The sequence below is a fragment of the Phocoena sinus genome, chromosome 2 (assembly GCF_008692025.1).
Source record: "Phocoena sinus isolate mPhoSin1 chromosome 2, mPhoSin1.pri, whole genome shotgun sequence".
Lineage (NCBI taxonomy): Eukaryota > Metazoa > Chordata > Mammalia > Artiodactyla > Phocoenidae > Phocoena > Phocoena sinus.
In genome coordinates, this window is record NC_045764.1 from 65473816 (window position 1) to 65492016 (window position 18201).

At 53.3% G+C, this 18201-nt stretch overlaps 1 protein-coding gene across 6 annotated transcripts in view; it reads left to right on the forward strand.

The window, feature by feature from the left end:
- Nucleotides 1-18201, forward strand: part of TLE3 (TLE family member 3, transcriptional corepressor) — a 47709-nt gene that overhangs the window by 4003 nt on the left and 25505 nt on the right. For all 6 annotated transcript variants that reach the window (XM_032622079.1, XM_032622081.1, XM_032622080.1 and 3 more), the window contains exon 5: nucleotides 16658-16720. In XM_032622079.1, the coding sequence (XP_032477970.1) occupies nucleotides 16658-16720 (63 nt within the window). The remainder of the gene's footprint in view (nucleotides 1-16657; nucleotides 16721-18201) is intronic.

The following is an 18201-nucleotide window of genomic DNA, read 5'->3' on the forward strand; positions in this document are numbered from 1 at the left end:
ATTAAGGTGTAATATGTCATTGCATGTCGAGGTCTGCATGGGTGGTGTTCCCCGTGTCTGTGAGTGGATGGTTCTTTGGCACAAAGAATCCACCTTGGCTGGTGGAGCGAAGCTGTTCCTGGAGTCCTGGGGACACTCTGAACCCAGGAAGAGTTGTTCGCCTTCCTAGCACATTGAGTAGTGGGGTTTGCATAAGAAGCAGCTGTGTGCATCTGGGACTTCTGGCCAGTCCCCAAACCAGGTTCTTAAGGGGAGAATGCCTGAGGTTTGGCGACATGGTCTCATTTAATCCTGTCAGCTGCCAGAGGCAGATAGATGTATTCTCTGCCCTCTTTTTTGTAGGCGAGGACACTGAGGCTTCAGGGAGGCGAGGAGGGCAGACCTAGGACTCAAATCTGGGCCTCTGGCTTCTAAACAGTACTTTACCCTGTTGGCCACTCACCTTTGCCTTCCAGCCTCAGCTCCCACTTGCTTCCCAGCGGGAGTGTTCCGTGCTCTGAGTTCAGTGCCTTCGCCGGTTTTATGGCAATCTCTGAGTTGGGTGAAATCCGCCCGGTGGCTGTGTAGGAACAAAGAGGCAGGGAGGTGAAGAAACCCTGCACTGAGAAATGCAGCCCTGACCTCCTGGGGCTGGCCACTCCCTAGGCGTGCAAGGGTTCTGCAGAAGGAAACCGTCCACTAATTGTAGTGTGGGTCTTGGGTGCATTTGGCGGATGGTGGTTAGGCCTGAGCAAACAAGTTTATCAGCTGACCTGTTTAGCGGTTGACTGGTGTTTTATCTGCACACACAATCAAGTGACTGGAGTGCTTGAATTATTCATGCAGTGTCCTGCCCTCTAGACTTGACTGTTCGTGTGATTACATCTGCCTGGAACAAACAGGCTGGATTCTTCATCTTGAAGCTGGGGGGGGGGGGGCGGGGGGGCGGGGACTGTCTGTACTTTTATATAATGGATGCTCTCCAGAGCTAGCACCTTGGGGAGTGTGGCAGTCCTCAGCCTGCGTGCTCCCGCTCGCTCTTTCTCCCTCTCTCTCTCTCTCTCTCTCTCTCTCTCTCTCTCCCTCTCTCTCTGTCTCTCTGTCTCTCTCTCTCACACACACGCACCCCCACATATTTCTTTCAGAAGCCGTTTGCTGGCTCTATGGGAAATGCCTATTAGTTGGGAACCTCAGGTTCTACAGATGGGCCTGGGTATTGACAGAGGGCAGCTGATGAGGTGCGTCCAGCCCGTTTTTATTTTACTGAGAGGTTAAACTCACTGTGGCTGGCTCCTTTCCTAGCTGTTTCTCTGTCTCCCTCTCTGTTCTTTTTCCAAGCTGTCAGATCCCAGAGAAGCAGTAAATGGTTTCTCCTCCCCCCCCTCCCTAATTGTGGCAAAGCAGAGGTTACAGCATCATGGGCCTGGCCCGAGATTTCAAGAGGTCACCCACCTCCTCCAAGCCTCTACTTCCAGGCAGGATGTCAAGGGTGATTCAGCAAGGCCGGGGAGGTGATGATGGCTGGCCAGCTCGTCAGTTCCCATCTTGTTCCCGCAGAGGCTGAAGCTCTCCAGTGTCAGCCACAAATCACCAGCGTAGAAACAAGCACTCTAGAGCAATCGTAGTGCATTGGGTTTGAGGCACTGATGCCCTGAGAAGCTGGGGCAGGCCGTCTTTTCACCCCCCTGCTGGTGAGCGCTAAGGTTTTGGAAGAGCACCAGAGGCCTTTTGATTTGGGGACAGTGTCGTGCCCCCACTTTTCTGTCACCGAGCAACACTTCTTCTAACTTTCTGTTCTAACTGGGAGAGCCCTTTGGCATCTCCTGCAGACCTTTCAAGTCACAGATGAGGAGACTGAGGCCCAGGCAGGGGAGCCGAGGTATCCAGCCCCATGTTAGCAGAGGAACTGCCGCTGCCACTTTTCCTCCTGACCCCAGGTCTCTTAGCAAAACTCAAGAAATGAAGAGCGCTTATTTACTAACTAATAGCACTCTGTGTCTTTAATTATTGTTGCTTCTTTCCGCGTTATCTCAGGAGGCTAAGGCCACAAACCTGGCAACGCCAAAGTCCCACATTTCTGGTTCTATAACCATATCAGATGAATCATCTTTGCCCGCCCAGGGTCCTCTTCTGAACCGCTAGCTATTTGCACAACTAATGATTCAGTGCGCCTAGTAATAAACACAATGCATAACTAGCAATCCCGGAGGTAAGGGTCACGGGTAAGGTTTCATCTAAGGATGGGAGTGGCCATGAACATGGCTGAAGATGGAGATGGGACATCTTCATTTGTCATTGCCCTTCTCTGGGTCCTCACACCTACATAAAAAGGGACTTGGGCTGGAAGACCTCTAGGGATAACAGCTTGAAGTTTTGTGGCTGCTGTGAAGGTGTCGGTGGCCAGAGGGGGCCAGCAGGTGGTGAGGTTACCAGAACCCTGCCCAGGAATCAGGTCCGTCTTGGTGAGGAGAAGGTGGAACACTGAAATTGAAGGGGACGTGGGTCTTCATACTAGGGCAGTGCCTATATGTGTGGCATCTGAGTCGAGCTAAGAAAAAAACCTTTGAGTATCATTTATTTTGGTCAGAATGCTGGCATCCGGGAACCGCTCTACGCCCTGATTTCCTTCTGACTTTCTTGCCTTGTCGCTTTTCTCCGCAACAGTCTCTCCTCTAGTCATGCTGGCCTGGGGTGCCTGCCTTGCTCCAGTTTGGGGTCCACCAAGCTCCAAGCTCCCTTCACCCTGTCCTGTCCACCTAGGAGGAGCCTGCCTCCCAGGCCCCCAAGACTGCATCTCACAGCAGCCTTCTCGGGACCCCCTCTTCCTTCTTGCTGATGGAGTTGTCAGAGCGAGGGTCTGTGTGCTTTCCTTGCGCTTTTCCTTCTCATCCCATTTGATCACTGAAATGACCTGGGAGATGGGCACATGGTCCCTGTGTTTACCCTCCGATCAAGGAAACTGGTCCTAGATGGGGACCTGGCTCCTTACTGAAGACTCTCCATGAATCCTGCTGGACCAGGAGCTCCTGGAGGGCATGGAGCTCTTCTTTCTGTCTGTGGCTTCCTCCTTCCCCAGCTCGGACAGGAAGGGTCTAGCCTAGGTCAGAGGCCCTTTGTTTCCTTTTTTGGTGTAGGAGTGAGTCGGCCAAGCGATGAATTCCCTTTTCCTTCCTGCGTGGGGGGAAAATGTTTTTCCATCCCGTTTGTACAAAATCCTGGGATGCCAGGGGCAAAAAGGTGATCAGGCTAGACCTCAGTGTGGCGCCCTGCTGCGATCTGCATGCAGGAGGTCCTCCTACACCCCCATAGCTGGGGGGCAAGCCCCTCTGCTCAGGACTCCGACGTGCACTTAGCACATATTGGGTGCTCAGTGAACACGTAGCTTCTCCTTTGCTCAGAATTACTGGGCAGTCAGAGGGTGTGAGTCAGGATGGGGGTTGTTCGTTGCGGGCTGGCCGCCGGCTCTGCAGGCTTCCTCCTGCTGCTTCCTACCGCTCACCATCCAGTTTCTCCATCAGTCAGATGAGGGGGTTGGACTGATCCCCAAAATGATTATTAGGGGCCTGGAGTGTCCCGGGTGTGGTCTGGGGCTTGTTCCACAGACACCCTTCCCTCCACGGGGGAGTCGGGCATCTAAATAAGTCATTGCAATGCAGTGAAGCAAGTACTAACGGAGGAGCCCCCGGGACAGAAGGGCTCATCCTTCCTGGGAAAGGGGAGTCGGGTCAGAGAAGACTACACCGAAGGACTGTTACTTGAGCCTCGTCTTAAAGGGAAGGCCGCATTCGTTAGGCAGGAGCCGCCAGTGGAGGCTCCTCCCGGGGTGGCAGCAGCAGTGCTTGGAAAGGCAGCCAGGTGTGTCCCGGAAGCCACAAGTCCACAAGTCTTGGGAACGGGGCGGGGAGGGGGGACTCCACTTGGGGCAGGAGGTGAGGTGGTGACATGTTGCAGCAAAGTGATCTCCAAGGCCTCTCTGCTCTCACACTCGCCGCTCTGTGGCCCTTCGGTCCCCAGGTGGCTCTCCAGGGCTGGCCCAAGTCCATCTGCCGGGCCGGGCCGGGGGGCCGCTTGCTGCAGTCTGTGGCCTGCTTCCCCGCCGTCATCTGCTGGTTTGAACTTTACTCCCCAAAGTGGCATTGTCTTCTTGCTCATATTGGTAATTCTGTAATGACTGGTTATGACCCACCCCCTCCCCCATATTTAATTCTCATCAGCCCAGCTCTCCACTTTGCTATTAATGATAGCAGCCGGCAAAATAGCTTTCAACATGCCATTGACAGTCTGGTTTAAGAGAGCACTTGAAGTAGTGCTAGACAGCTGAAAGCACCCATAATTGTGTACCAGAGTGAGAACTGCGCACTCAAGGGCCTTGTTTTTATATGCTTAAAGGGACAATATCTTGTTTTCAACATCACAGCCAAGATGCTTTCTCTCCCCTTCTCTCTTTGCTTTTCTCCCTTGGCTTTTGCTTTTCTCTTGCCTTTCAAAAGAAATGTTCCTTCTCAGGTTGAGGCTAAGGGGAAACTTAGGGAAGGGGGGGAATTTCCTGCTGCCACAGAAGTAAGGTTTGGTGCCGCCCCCGAGGGTTTTCTGGAGGAGATAATGGGGGCGTTGCAGTTCTCCCCAGCAGTGATGTTGAGTTCTTTTGTTTGCTAGGGCTGTTGCGCTGGTGAGCATGTGGGTGGAGCGAGCAGGCTTCCAAACTGTCACCTTGTCACCATGGATGTGCAGGCAGAGGCCATCTGACGGGGGAGGGGTCAGCCTTTGGGGAGTCAGATCAGGGACCTTGAAGTCCCTCAAATCAGATTCCAGGAGGCCGTTCTTCTGCAGAGGCCCCTCCGGAAATCGTGAGGTTGGGGAGGTCAGGGACTTGCCTTCTTCAGGGGAGGTTCATCCCAGCTTGGGATGAGCCGGGGGACCCATTTACTCAGCCCTGAAGATTCTGCCTGAGAACAAAGACCTCCCTCCCCTTCACCCCAGTGATGTCACGACTTTGAAGGTTCAACAACCTTTTAGGAAGAGGCTCCCTTCGCTTGCTATCACCAGAACTTCCCCTGACCAATTGCGTCCTTTGAAGGGTGAAGGAAGAACCAAGTTCCCAGGAGTGGGGCTGCGATTCCAGGGGAGCCCCTTTAGGGTTGAGTCTGGCTGTGCCCATTGCCCTGTCCTCTCAGAGGCGCCCCGTTTCATTCACCCGCCACGTGAGTGACACAGGCGGGGTGCTGGGGCAGCTGCCGCCATCTCCAGATAATCCCAAGGGAAAGCCTTCATCAAGGATACAGTGAAAATTTGATCTACCAAATATTGTAGATTATAATAATACAGCCTTTCGTATTTCTGTAGCACTTGATTGTTTGCAGAGCAGATTAGACATTTTCATCTTAGAAACCTAAACTCACAGGTATTTGGGTCCAGGACACACACACACCAGGAGGAAAGCATCAGAGCCTGGCACGAAAGGCCTGGCGTGTGAAGATGACCTGTATACTTCAGGGTGCCACAGGGCTGTGTTCCTTTCTTTATTTTTATTTTATTTTTTTTTTGCGGAACGCGGGCCTCTCACTGTTGTGGCCTCTCCCGTTGTGGAGCACAGGCTCCGGACGCGCAGGTTCAGCGGCCATGGCTCACGGGTCTAGCCGCTCCGTGGCACATGTGATCCTCCCAGACTGGGGCACGAACCCGTGTCCCCTGCATCAGCAGGCAGACTCTCAACCACTGCACCACCAGGGAAGCCCGCAGGGCTGTGTTCTTAAACTGGGGCTGGGTTTGGGAGGGGAGGAGAGCGGTGTGGAGGCTCTGACCGCCCTGAGGGACGAGACCATTCTGCATTCACGGAGGCCCCTGAGCCCGTACCGGGTGCACAGTGTGCATTTTGTGGGGGACTCCGGGACTGTATGTTCCAGTTTGGCGGTCTTCCTGACCCTGTATAGCGTCACGGACCTTCTGGGAAGGATAGCAGGCTTTCTCAGGTTTCTGAGAGAGGCCTGTGGTTGTCGTGCTGGTAGGAAGAAATATGTGTCATAAACCTGTATTATAACGTGCCTTTGATAGGCTTAACCATCCCCCCCCCCCCACCCACCCCCACCCACCCCCACCCCCCACCCACCCCCCGTCTCACGTGACAGGACAGTTGAAGTGTGGGAGGGGGCTGAGGAACGAGATAGTTGGGGAAGGATGATAACGCAGAGATATGGGGGGGGGGGGATAAGGAATGGGGAAGAACCAGGGAAAGCATGCTGAATTTGGAATACCGGAGCACCTGAGTAGCTGGAAGCAAGGGTTAATGGCTTGGAGGTAAATTAGTAAACAATGCGTGTCATTCCTTAGCTATCTATTTGGGCCTGGAGTTCCAAGTGTTGGGGCCTTATCTCATTGCCCTTTTAAATCCTTGATAACCATTGTTCACAGCTCTTCGACTTTTTTTTTTTTCCCCTTAATTCTGAATGAGAACTTTTTCTTTCGTTGGTACTGGGAGGCTACATCTTCCCTCAAAGGCGGAAAGAGTTCTTTCCACCAGTCCTGCAACCTGGGGGCAGGGCAGGGGACTCTTCCTGCCTGGTTGGCTGGGGAGGTTTCTGTTTTAGATTCCTATAGCACCCAGCCAGTAGGTGAGGACTTTGTGACAAAGGGCCTCTCCCCAGTCCCCAAACACTTCTCAGGGGAGAGCCCTCAACAGGTCCGTCCTGCTCCTGGTCTGAAACTGAGCATCCTGGCAGGCATGTGCTTTGTGAACCAGTGGTGATATCTGCTAGGGCGGAGCGGGGCAGTTTAGTGTGTCTGGGGGGCAAGGGATGGGAGGCAATCCTCCGGCTGAGGTGTAAGCGGGATACAGGGACTATCAGACTTCCTGCCCCGGAAGAGGTCGGGCAGACTCATGGGCCTGGGAGAAGCTGCCGGTGATACCAAATGGTCTGGGATGAGGGGCTAAATAGCCTGGTGGGAAGAGAGTACCCATGAGATCGGGCACATGGAGGTAGGGCGCGGGCCAGGGCTGATCAGTCAGTGGGTGCTTTAGCCTCTCCTTAAACCCTTGCTCTGAGAAGGGAGGGGGCCCTTCCTCAGAGGTGCCTTACCCGTGAAAAGTGCTGCAGTCCAGTGCTCATCTCGCTTTGCCTAAGAGCAGAAGTCCTCGGGCAAGACTCCGGAGGAGTTGAGGTTGACGGCCCCATCTCCTAGGACCTCACGCTTTATCCCAGAGAATCGGTATCCCCATGAAGCCAGCCCGAAACGAGGAGAAGCATTAGAGCCCCCCAAAGAGCTGCCCTCCGCCTGCCACAGTTCTCCCACTGTTGGCTTGACGCTGGTCTCTGTGTCACCTGGCGCTCTGTGTGTGGCACCGGGGAGCCTAGCCTGCAGGAACTCCCGAAGGTGGCGGTGGTGGGGTGTGTGCATGGATGGTCTTCTCTCTCAGCCTTTTCCGGTTTCTCTCTAATCTCTTACCTGGTTCTCACCCCACTTCTCAAGGGATCTCCACCTGGCTCTCCCTCGCTATCCCCCTGACTAAGGCCCTGTCTTAATCCCCCTCTGGTGCTGTAGGAACATTGGGCATTTCCCAGGCCTCCAGGTGGTGGGTCTTTGATAAACCCTTTTTCATGAAGGTGCCAGTGGAATCAGAGTTGGTCTATCAGAAGTCAGTTGGTTCTCGAAGGGGCATCCTGGGAAGTTAGGTTCAGAGCACCTGGAGCTGGGAGATGGCCTGTTCTGGTGGCTAGGAGACAGGCTTGGAAGTCATACAAACTTAGTTTTGAGTCCTAGATTAGGATCTACTGGCTGTGTGACTTGGGACAGGCCATTTCTCTCTGCGAACTTGAATTTGTAAAGGGAGTGGTGAGAACGCCTACCTGTTAGAGTGGTACTGATAGAGCTTTCTGCAGTCCTGGAAGTGTCTATCTCATTGTCCGGTACGGTAGCCACCAGCCACGTGCGGCTGTTGAGCCTTGGAATGTGGCTACTGTGACCCAGGAACTGAGTTTCAAATTGAACTTTAATTAACGTTAGCTAGCCACGCGTGGCCGGTGGCTTCATGTATTGGACTGTGCAGTTACCGAGCGTGTTTTGAGGATAATGTGAAGTGATGTGTGCTGACTTAGCACAGTACCTCCCTTGTGTGTGGGGAGACCTCAACGGGATTCTCACAACAGGACAGTCCCCAAAGTTGCCAAGGCCTGAGAGAGCGAGGACCGGCTCCTTGGTGTTGCACATGTCGTGACACTTCCCAGAGCCCTTTCTCCTTTGTGACTTGTTGGCTCCACGTGCCAGCCCTACAATGTGGACACCAGGAGCCCCGCCTAACAGTACGAACACTGACGTTTCAAGAGGTGAAGTGACCCGATTGCGGTCTCGCTGTGGATCAGGGGCGGGTTCAGAACTGGTAACTCGGCTTGTTTCATTTGGACCAATGATCTTTATCCAGAGGCCACATCAAGGTGTGGTCTTCTGTGGTCTCCACGCTGGCCCACCCTCAGACCCATCTGTACATCAAGGCTTTGATTCCAGTGTTGGGAAGTCCTCAGACAAAGCTTTTTAAGAATTCAGTGAAACATGAGTGTCAGCGACGTGTAGACTGGGGTTTCTCAACCTGGGCACCGTTGGCATTTGGGGGCCAGATAATTCTCTGTGGTGGGGCTGTCCTGGGCTTCCCGGGATATTGAACAGCATCCCTCGCCTTTACCTCCTAATTTCCAGTAGCACCACTTCAGTTGTGACGCCCAAAAATGTCTCCAGACACTGCCAGTGTCCCTGGGGGAGTAAAATCTGCTCTGGTTTAGAACCCTTGATTAGGGGGAGGAATTCTGGCTCCAGAGCCATTGTCTTGCTGTGTGACCTGGGGCAGCTGGGCCCTCTCTGGGCCTCCTTTTCTCCATCTGTGAAATGAGATGTTGAATGTGCTGGTGGTTTGGGAGGGGGCCAGTCTGAGAGGGAGCCGATCGTTTAAGCAAGTTTCTAAATAACTCATCTTGATTTTTATGGCCTATGAAATGCCACCATTCCTGCCATCCTTGTCTGGGGAAGAGAGGCCCCTCTGACCCTTTTAATCTAAGGAAGGGCCACGCTCTTGGGTTGTGAACTTAGTGATGGGGTGGGTAAAAGGGGACTGTTTTCTGCTCCTTCCCCGGCACCTCATTTTCCCCTTCCCACCACCCAGGTTTCCCAGAGAGCCCCTGTCCTTAAAAAGTCACAGCGCTCACCTTACAGGGAGACTCCCAAAATTTAACGAGCCGCCTCTGCAAGGGTAATGTGACTTTTACAGCCTGTTGAGGGGCAAAGGGAGATTTGCATAATGTTCCAAGGGGGATTAGGTGGCTGGGGGTTGCCATGGCAACGCCACAGGGATGAATTGAGAATTTTCCCTCCTGGCAGGAGTTGGCCTGTGGAGTCTGGGAAGGTGGGGGAGGGGGCCAGGGGGTTATCTGAGGGGAGGGAGGGAGGGATGGGGGGGGTTGGTGGGGTCTGCTGCGCCTGGGATGAATGGGCAGTGTTGGGAGAAGCTGTAATCTGAAAAGACTTTCCCTGTTCCATCTACACAAGCAGGCTCTTTGAGGGCCATTCCCTGGAGTGGGGGTGGGAGGCAAGCAGAGTTTAATGTGTTTGGGAGCCAAGAAATTAAAGTGAACAAATATTTAAAGATTATTGGATCTTGTTAACAGGAAGCCCGGTGGATGGAAACTGAGAGTCTGAGAAATGAAAGTCTCGAGTCTTAGAGCCAGGGAGGGACTTGGCTGTCACCTTTCCAAGTCCCTCCCATGGAGTGGTATCCACGCCCGCCCGTGTCCCTGTAGGGTTGCCATTGAATGCTCCCCAGGACGGGGTACTCACTTGCACACAGCACCTAATTTGTTTTTGAGAGCTCTGATTATTAACTTGGACCCAAGTCTGCCTCCTTCATGCAATGGAAGCTGAGGTCCTAGCGCAAGACACACCTGGGGCGGAAATGCAGGTCTCCAGACTTTGCGTTGCCAACTCTTTCCAGGGTCAGTGGCCTAGATGCTTCCTCTGTTCTCCCACCCACGCCACTCCCCCGCTTCCTCACTCAGCGTCACCATTCCCAATTCCCTTACTCCCTAGACTCTTGGCAGAATATGTCCAAGATTTCTGGTGGGCACAGAAAAGGAAGGCGATATTCCTTTCAGGGGAGCACGTGGGAAGGTCATGTCACAACTCGGGGCCCCCAGACTCCCTTGCTTTTCGTCTGTCCTTGCTGGGTAAAGGCAAGTGTGTTAAATCCTCTCTGCCATCTTTACTCCGTGTGAAGGGCACGGGGACCAGTGTCACAGGCTGGCCCCAGCCAGCGTCCCCTTCCTTCCTCTGGGAGACAGATCCTCAGGGTCACACCAGGGCTGGGCCTTTTTTTTTGTTCGGAGCCCTCCCTGCATAAAGAATTCAGCAGGCTTCCTCAGAAGCATAAATATTTAATGGCGTTGTAGTTATATATAATTTGATCAATATGTCAATGCTAAAAGGGCCTTTAAGGAGGCTCACCTATCATTGAGTGATCTGTGATGTAAACCTCCCCAGCCCTGCAGGAGCAGGGGTCATTATCTCCAGGGCTGCTAAGTGGGTCATTTACTCCCCGCTTCTTAAAGACATCGTGGAGCTGCTCTCCCCTAGAGCCAGTGCCTGGCGGGGATGGAGCAGGGCCTGGGAACCCGGCACTGGCTTTTGCTGGAGGCCTCACACCTCCCTGTCCCTGGACTTCCTTCTCTCTGGTGATAAGACATCCACTTGCTTTGTTTCCGAGCTCTCTGAGCTTGGTCTGAGGAGAAACTGCTTGGCAAGGAATTTCATCTCGTAGTCCAATAATTGAGGGCCTATCAGTTTAGAATTGCCTAGGAGATGCAGTGGGATACTTTAAGGCAAAATTGCTCAGATGCATTGTTCTGGAATCTCCCAGTATTTGATTGTGGGGTGACTGTGGCACCTGGCTGCCACAGCTTCCTGCTTCTGCATGGCCCCCAGCCTCTCCCTGTGCCCCTGTGATGTTAATTCAAGACAGAGAGACTCACTTGGAACACCCCAGGACTTGAGTCAGAGAGCCAGGTAAAACCCCATCCAAATTCAAGAACCCCAGAGCAGACCAGGTGTCCACCCCAGACACACATGCTTCAAGAGGAGTCACTAGTCCAGAGGTCACATGGCCTGTCAGACGCAGAGCTGGGGGCGCGGGGGCGGGGGAGCACCATTTTCACGTGACTTGGGGTGTAACTCACGTCTCACATAGGTATCTTTTCGTCAGCTCATTTTTCTCGCACACGTCCACAAACGGGGCTCCAGAATCACAGCACTCTGTTCTTCCCACGACGCTGGTTGTCCCGTGAAGAAATTCTTGTTTTAGAAGTGAAACCGGGAACCTAGGAGCGGCCCTCTGGCTGCCTAATTGCTGTTACTTCCCACTAAGTGAGACACCTTGAAGAGCCCTTGCCTGACTGTCTTCAGCTCCTTGTGAATCATGGCAAGAACCCGGACAGGAGGTGCTTGGCACTTACAGATGGGACATCACTGCTCTTGTCTGCTCTGTCACTGTTGTGTGCAGTATGGCTGATGGACACATTCGAACGGTTTGTGCCGTGAAGACTGGTCCTGGGGACCAAGCCCAGCCAGCCCCAGCCTAGCCCGCTACCCGGCATCCATCCGTGTCTCGAGTCGGCTTGCCTCTTCGCTGCTCATCCTTTGAACTCACGTTCTGCTATGTTTTACTGAGCTTTCTGGAGGAATCGGTGTGTCACAGAGCAGCTCAGGAATGTTTAGCGTTCTCAGACTCTGAAAGATGGCTCCTGGATCTTATAATTTATTCAGTCCATCCCTCTGTTTTGCAGACAACAGAATTTGAAGCCCAGAGGAGGGAAGGGATTTGCCCAAAGCCATGCAGCTAGATTGGAGGCCGAGCTGGGAGGCAACGCCAGGTCATTTCTGTGTGGCTCCGGGGTCAGAACGTGCTCTTTAAAGCGGCCAGGTTCCTCCCTCTCCTTGTTTTTATTGGGCTGAGGTTAGAATGAAGTGTGCATTTTCAAGAGCTGATCGGTCCAGGCGACCTGGCAGTTCAAATACTGGAGAGACGGTCTTCTGGAAGTGGCTGTCAGCTGTGACTTGAGCAGGCAGTTAAATTAAAAAAAAAAAAAAAAAAAAAGCTGTAGCCTGGCCGGGTGCTGCCGGTTGCTCGGGGTGTGGACCAAGGGCAGATTCCGTCTCCCTCCATTCAGTGTCGTGGGTCGCCCAGCGGATGGGAACAGCAGCAAATGTGAATGCAAGGGCGTGGCTGGAGCAGTGTACTTTGAGAGAGCTCTGGCGCCCTCCGTTTACCCCAGGATGGTTAGAGGTTCTGCTCTGATGAGATGATCGCGTGAATGGGAGTCACTAAGGCGCGTGGAGCAGATTGCTCTTTGGGAAACTACACTCGCCCACCCCCACCCCCACCCACCCCCGCATCTTGTGTTCCGTCATTTATTGCCTAACAGTCTGGACGGGGACACAGGGCAGGTGTACCTCCTGCGCCTCGTTGAGAGCGCAGATTCCGGATTTCGCAGGATCTCTGTGCACACTTCTCTCTCTGAGCGGCCGCTCTGTCTGCGTCGAGTAGCTTAGTTCCTTCTGAGGAACGATGTTTTTCCACCAGCAAAGCTGCCTTCTTTGAACCACACTTGAAAAGAAACTTTCAAAGGCAGCACCAGGCTCCCCAAACACCTTTTTCCAAAGGAAGCCGTCCTCCCGCAGCCTGGCACCCGCCGCCTCCCAGGTTCTCCTCCGCGGCTCTGACTCAAAGGCAGTGGCCTTTTGGGACCAGGATGGGGGAAGGATGAAGGTCCACTCCGTGAGCCCCAGCTGCCTTATTGATAACAGGGTGCCCCGAGGGCCAAACGGAGCTTTCCAACGTAGGATCTAGTTCCGATTTGTGATTTGTGACCTGTCCCAATTGTTAGAGTCACACGTCTTGATTCTTTTTTTCTTTCCTTTCTTGGAAGTGATGTTTAGAGCTTGTTTGAGTTGGATCAAATGCTGTTTTAACAGCTGCCCTAATCGGAAATGCTGTCAATTATTAACCCTGACAGTAGTTTTTCTTTGAAAAATACTTCTCTGAGCTCCCTCAAAATGTCAAAATTTGGCTTCTTGGTAGGAAGTCGGTTAGTGACGTTGCTTAATTGCTAAGCGTCAGTTTCCCCATCTGAAAACTGGAGATTTATAAGGAGTGCCTTCCCTGTAGGGTTCTTGTGAGCTCACACACGCAAAATGCTTGGAGCAGCTGGGTCGGCGGATGTTAGCCATTATTATTATCGTTGTTGTTAAGAGTGGTTCTGTCCGGTCAACTTTCTATTTGCGGGAGCTTCCACTCCTGCCGTCACCACCCTCAAAAAAATAAACATGAGAAGAAAAATCGTTTAGGGAACAGTTTTCCTGTTCGTTCTTTGACGCACCAGCGTGCGCTGAGCCCGTTCTCAGGGTCGGATGGTCTATGTAGAGGAGACCGAGGCTCGATTCCTGCTCGCACGTGGTGGGGAGACCAGGAGGGGAGAGCTGCTCCCCGGCAGGGGACGGTCCCAGCTGGGAAGGATGGGATCGCATGCTTTCTCCGCCCCCGCTTCCTCCCAGAAAAAAAAAACCCAGACACGAGGACAGGGACCAAGTGTGACACCACCCCCTTTCCTCTGCCCTCCCCCAACACTGTACAGTCCTAACTCGTGGCAGGCCAGAGTCCTTCCTGTCACTCGGGGAGGCCGCTTTTCATTAAGTCTGGGCCCCAGGAGAGAGCCTGAAGGCTGATAGCCCAGGCCTCCGGAATATTGCATATCTGTTCTGCTCGTCCTTGGTTGATGTGTGGGGTTGGGAGGCAAGAACTGCTCCCTGTGGGTGGAAAGGTGAGATGAGAGGGGACTTGGTCTGAGCCCCCCACAGGGCTCCTGAGCGACCCAGCCGTGGTCACCTAGTAGCCTGGATGCCAGGCTTGAACCGGTCTTGAACCAGGCAGAGCTACGTGAAATCCCGGCAGATTTTTCCTCATAACCAGAGGATGCTGGGCTCTGGACCAGGCCGTGCAGGGGAAAGATCCCACCTGGGGGCAGCCTGTGGCCACACATTTGCTAAAAGATGCGGGGAGAGGGAAGGTCAGCTACTTTTCATTTTGTTCCTTTACCTCCCAAGATCTTGACACTTGACCTGTTTGCTAGAGGGAGTAAGCAACAGCTGGGACTCCTTTATAACCACCCACCCCCAAAAACGGTGAGAGCTGTAGTTGCTGAGCAGGCCAGAGTGATGGGGACGGTTCCGAGCCTGCGCCTGCCTCCCTGGCTGTAGCGGGCAGGCAGAGCCCAGCAGGCGGCTTGTGGCTGGTCCGGCTTGACCACTGCCTCACCCTGTCGATGAAGGAAGGACTTGTGCTCCTGGTTGTAGGTCAGCGCCCCGTCCGCCACTGCCCCTCCCCCAGATGCCCCCCACAGTGGGGCAGGCCCAGATCCCCGGCCAGGGGCCACTGCAGTCTGAAGTCTCGAAAAATAAATGCGGGGAGGCCAGCGAGATTCTTTTGGCTCAACATTTACTGAGCACCTACTATGTACCGGGCTCTGCTATGCCAGTCATTTGAGGTGAGAAGCCTTGGACCCATGAGCTCCCTAGCAGTGAGGATGGTTTATTTTGTTTATTTCTCTTTGCTTTTTGTTTTAAATAAAACTTTCTGTTCTTATTTGGCACATAAACACGTGACAGTTGAGTGATTATGTTGCTCTTACGGGTTTGGACTGATTTGATTGTTTCTAGAACGCCCAACGTGTACAACCCTGACTCTTATATTTTATCCCTCTTGCCCACTGTCAGTCAATTTGGGGGAAGAAGAATGAACATAAGTGAGAAAGGACCTTGTTTTGGAGTAGAACTCTTCCCACTTACCTAGATTAATAATTTATACAATAATTAGTAATCGTCCCAGGTTCCTTACAGTGTGAATGACGGGCATCCAGTGGGCGGAGGCCAGGGATGCTGCTAAAAACACTACAATGCCCAGAACAGCCCCATGCAACAAAGAATTATCTGGCCCCAATTGTCAATAGCATTGTTGCTGACAAACCCAGTTTGTATAACAAACCGTTATACAGAGTATACCCTGAATGTGCAAATGTGGCTGTGAGTCCCATGGGGCTTAGCGAGGATGATATACCCTCTCCACCCTGCAAGTTTAGAAATGTGGGGACCGTTATTGGCACTCAGCTGGTCTAGGATACGGGGGACAGTCTTTCACACCAAAGACTTGTTTTACCCCAGGTGCCCACAGTGGGCAAGACTGGCCCTATTCCTGAGAATCTAGAGTGTTCCAGGAGAGAGCGGTGATCTCTGATCCCCACCCAGGAGCCCCTGATGCCCTGGACAGGCGGTCTGAGTTGGAGCCTGCACCGCCGCCAGCAGCCCCAGGACGTTGGACCACAAAAGCCCATCAGATTCCTGGTCCATGGCCTGTCTCTTCACAAGCCAGGGGCATCCTCATCACTCATGAGTGGCTGGGGGCTGGGGGGAGGAGGGGGTGCTGGCCCCAGGAATTCTCCTGGGGGCCAGGGTCTGTTCGTAAGCCTTCAGACAACATTGCCTTTATTTTAAGTGCACGAGGATTTCTCATCCAGAGTCATTTGACATGCAGATGATCACAGATTTTTAAAGGCTGTTGTCATGGTTTTGTCTCTGAAAGATGGCTATGTGCTGATGAGAGCCTTGAAGCCAGCTCTGGGACCTCAGTCCTGGTGGCCTTGGGATTCAGAAGGAGAAAAGAGAAGCAATTCTGAGACTTGTCTGTCTGGTCCTCGGCCTTCCTGTCTGGATTCAGTTAACCATTTAGCCCCACTGTTTTTTTCTTTTTTTTCTAAACCATTCTTCATCTGAGATGGTTTCACATGGAACACGGGTGGCAAAATCAGTTGATGTTTTTCTGAATGTGATCTTTTCTGGAGGGTTAGCGGTGGGACAGAGAATTGTTTCTGTGGTCAACTTAGATGAAGGGCTAGGGATCCAATCAGTTACATCCCGGGCGTCATGTTAGAGAAGGCAGTGCTTTATGCCCCCCAAAAGGAAGCGTCAACGGTGGGCTTTCAGGCTGGGCAGCACATATAAGGGTGAGGGATCGGTCTGGTGGGAGACAGGCAGCAGTGGAAAGTGGAGGGTGAGGGAGACCCTTTAAGACACATATCGCCGGGTGTGAGGCTGGCCCCAGGGAACACTCTGGCACATGCAGCCGGGCGTCTTCCATCACCTCCTGATTTGTCTGGGAGCCTGAGAGCCTGGCTTGCTGTTGCCCTTGGGGCCACACGGCGTAGCAATTCCTTCTCACCACACTGCGTTTCACTCTTGTTTGTGATGGGTTTCACCGCAGTGGGCGGTGCGGAGGTTGTTCTTGTTTAGTTTTGCGTTGTTTTGATTAGGGCTTCCATCCAGAGGAGGCGAACTGGATACTCTGAACCAAACACAGAGACCACCTCTGATAGGAAATTGGAGCTCCCTGAAATGTAGGCAGCCCGGTTGGAGGGAGTTGGAAGAGATTGCTTCACGCTGTGGATTTAGCGAGGCCTCCTGGCAGGAGGCCCACCGAGGGTGGAAGGATGGAGCCCGTCGGGGGTCTGCGGTTTGCGGGGGAGCTTGTCCTTCCACCGTCTGACATTTTGGCGACTTGATTTATTGGCCTGAGCCTCACGCAGTCTCTTTTCCTTTGCAGACAGAGATTGCGAAGAGACTGAACACGATTTTAGCACAGATCATGCCTTTCCTGTCACAAGAGGTAAGCCCTTCTCTTACTGTGCCCTCCGTTTCTCGCAGAGCAGCCCAGTGGCTGCCTAGGTGTCACCGGAGGCCCAGCCCCTGTCCGTTCACGTGGACTGAAGTTGACAGCCTGGGGCTTTACAGAAGCTCCTCTGGCACATCAGAGGGGCCACTTGTTCCTTCAGTGGAACCTGTTCTCTGCCCTTGCCTGAGCCCCGAGAGGAGGGTCCTGGCCTGTGGAGGGGCTGACAGTGGGCAGTGGGTACCGCTGTGCCTCCCCCCACCGCCGGCCCTACCCCATCCCAACCAGCATTCCCAGCCTCTGCTTCCGCGTGCTCCAGCTTCCACACCTGGAGACATCTAAGAGCAAGGAAGCCTGGCCAGTTAGCACCGAGGGCCAGACCCTGCAAGGAGAACTGCTACCCAAAGGGGACCCCAGCCCCCAGGACAGAGTGTCCTCATCAGAGGCATGACCAAGTCAGTCACATCGTCTTCTAAGCACACTCTTGCAAGAGACTCCCGCCTGAGGCAGGGCTGGACCAGTGGGCAGTAGGAGAAAAGCATCTCCAAGGAGGCCCCGTGGTGCAGGGCAGATGGGTGGGCTGCCCGAGAGGGGCCCCTTTCCATCCAGCAGAGCTCACTCCAGCCTGGGGCAGGCCTGCCCTCCAGGCCCCCGTCAGCGGCTTAGACCACCCTCACTCCCTCCGGGATTCCTGGGTCTCTTGAGTTGCAGTAGTGACCCATACATGATTGAATGCATGTAAAAACAGGATATAGTGATGTCCTAGGAGCTTGCAACCCATTAGGGGAGACAGCTGCCTATGAAGCAGGTTTCACCTCAAGGCTGAAGGGAATGAATGCACTAAAAAAAAAAAAAAAAAAATGTTTTTTTTAAATAGACTCTATTCTTTATAGTTTGAGGTTCTCAGCAAAACTGAGTGCAAGGTACAGAGACGTCCCCTAGCCTTCCCCGCCATCAACATCCCACACCAGAATAATTGAGGAACCTCCATCGACACATTATCACCCAATTCCCAGCTTGTAGCGTTGTGCCGTGTTGTTGTTGTCGTTTAGTGTTGCGATAGACACAGGGTGTCTGCAGACGCGCCTCCTTCTCCTCCGAACCCTCTGGGTGTGAGTTGCAAACATCCTGACAGCTCGCAGCACTCACTGCTCCAGCTGCCTCTCCTGATAGGACACCCTCCTACGGGACTGCACTGTTGTCGCCACATTTAGGAAATGAATAGTCACTCAGTAGCATCTTCTAATACCCAGCCTGGGTGTTCGTTTGGGAATTTATGCCTGGAAGGAAGTTTTTTTTTGTCTGCGTGGCGGAGGGAGACGGTCCGACACATAGCCCCTCTTTGGGCTCTTTTATATTTTAACTTGAAACTCCGGGAAGTGTGGATCACAGAAGTGATAGGCACGCGTTGAGAAGGGTTTAAAGGGTCCCCCGTCCTCCCTGTGTCCTGCTTTGGTCAGTGGACCTCGTCTGCCTCC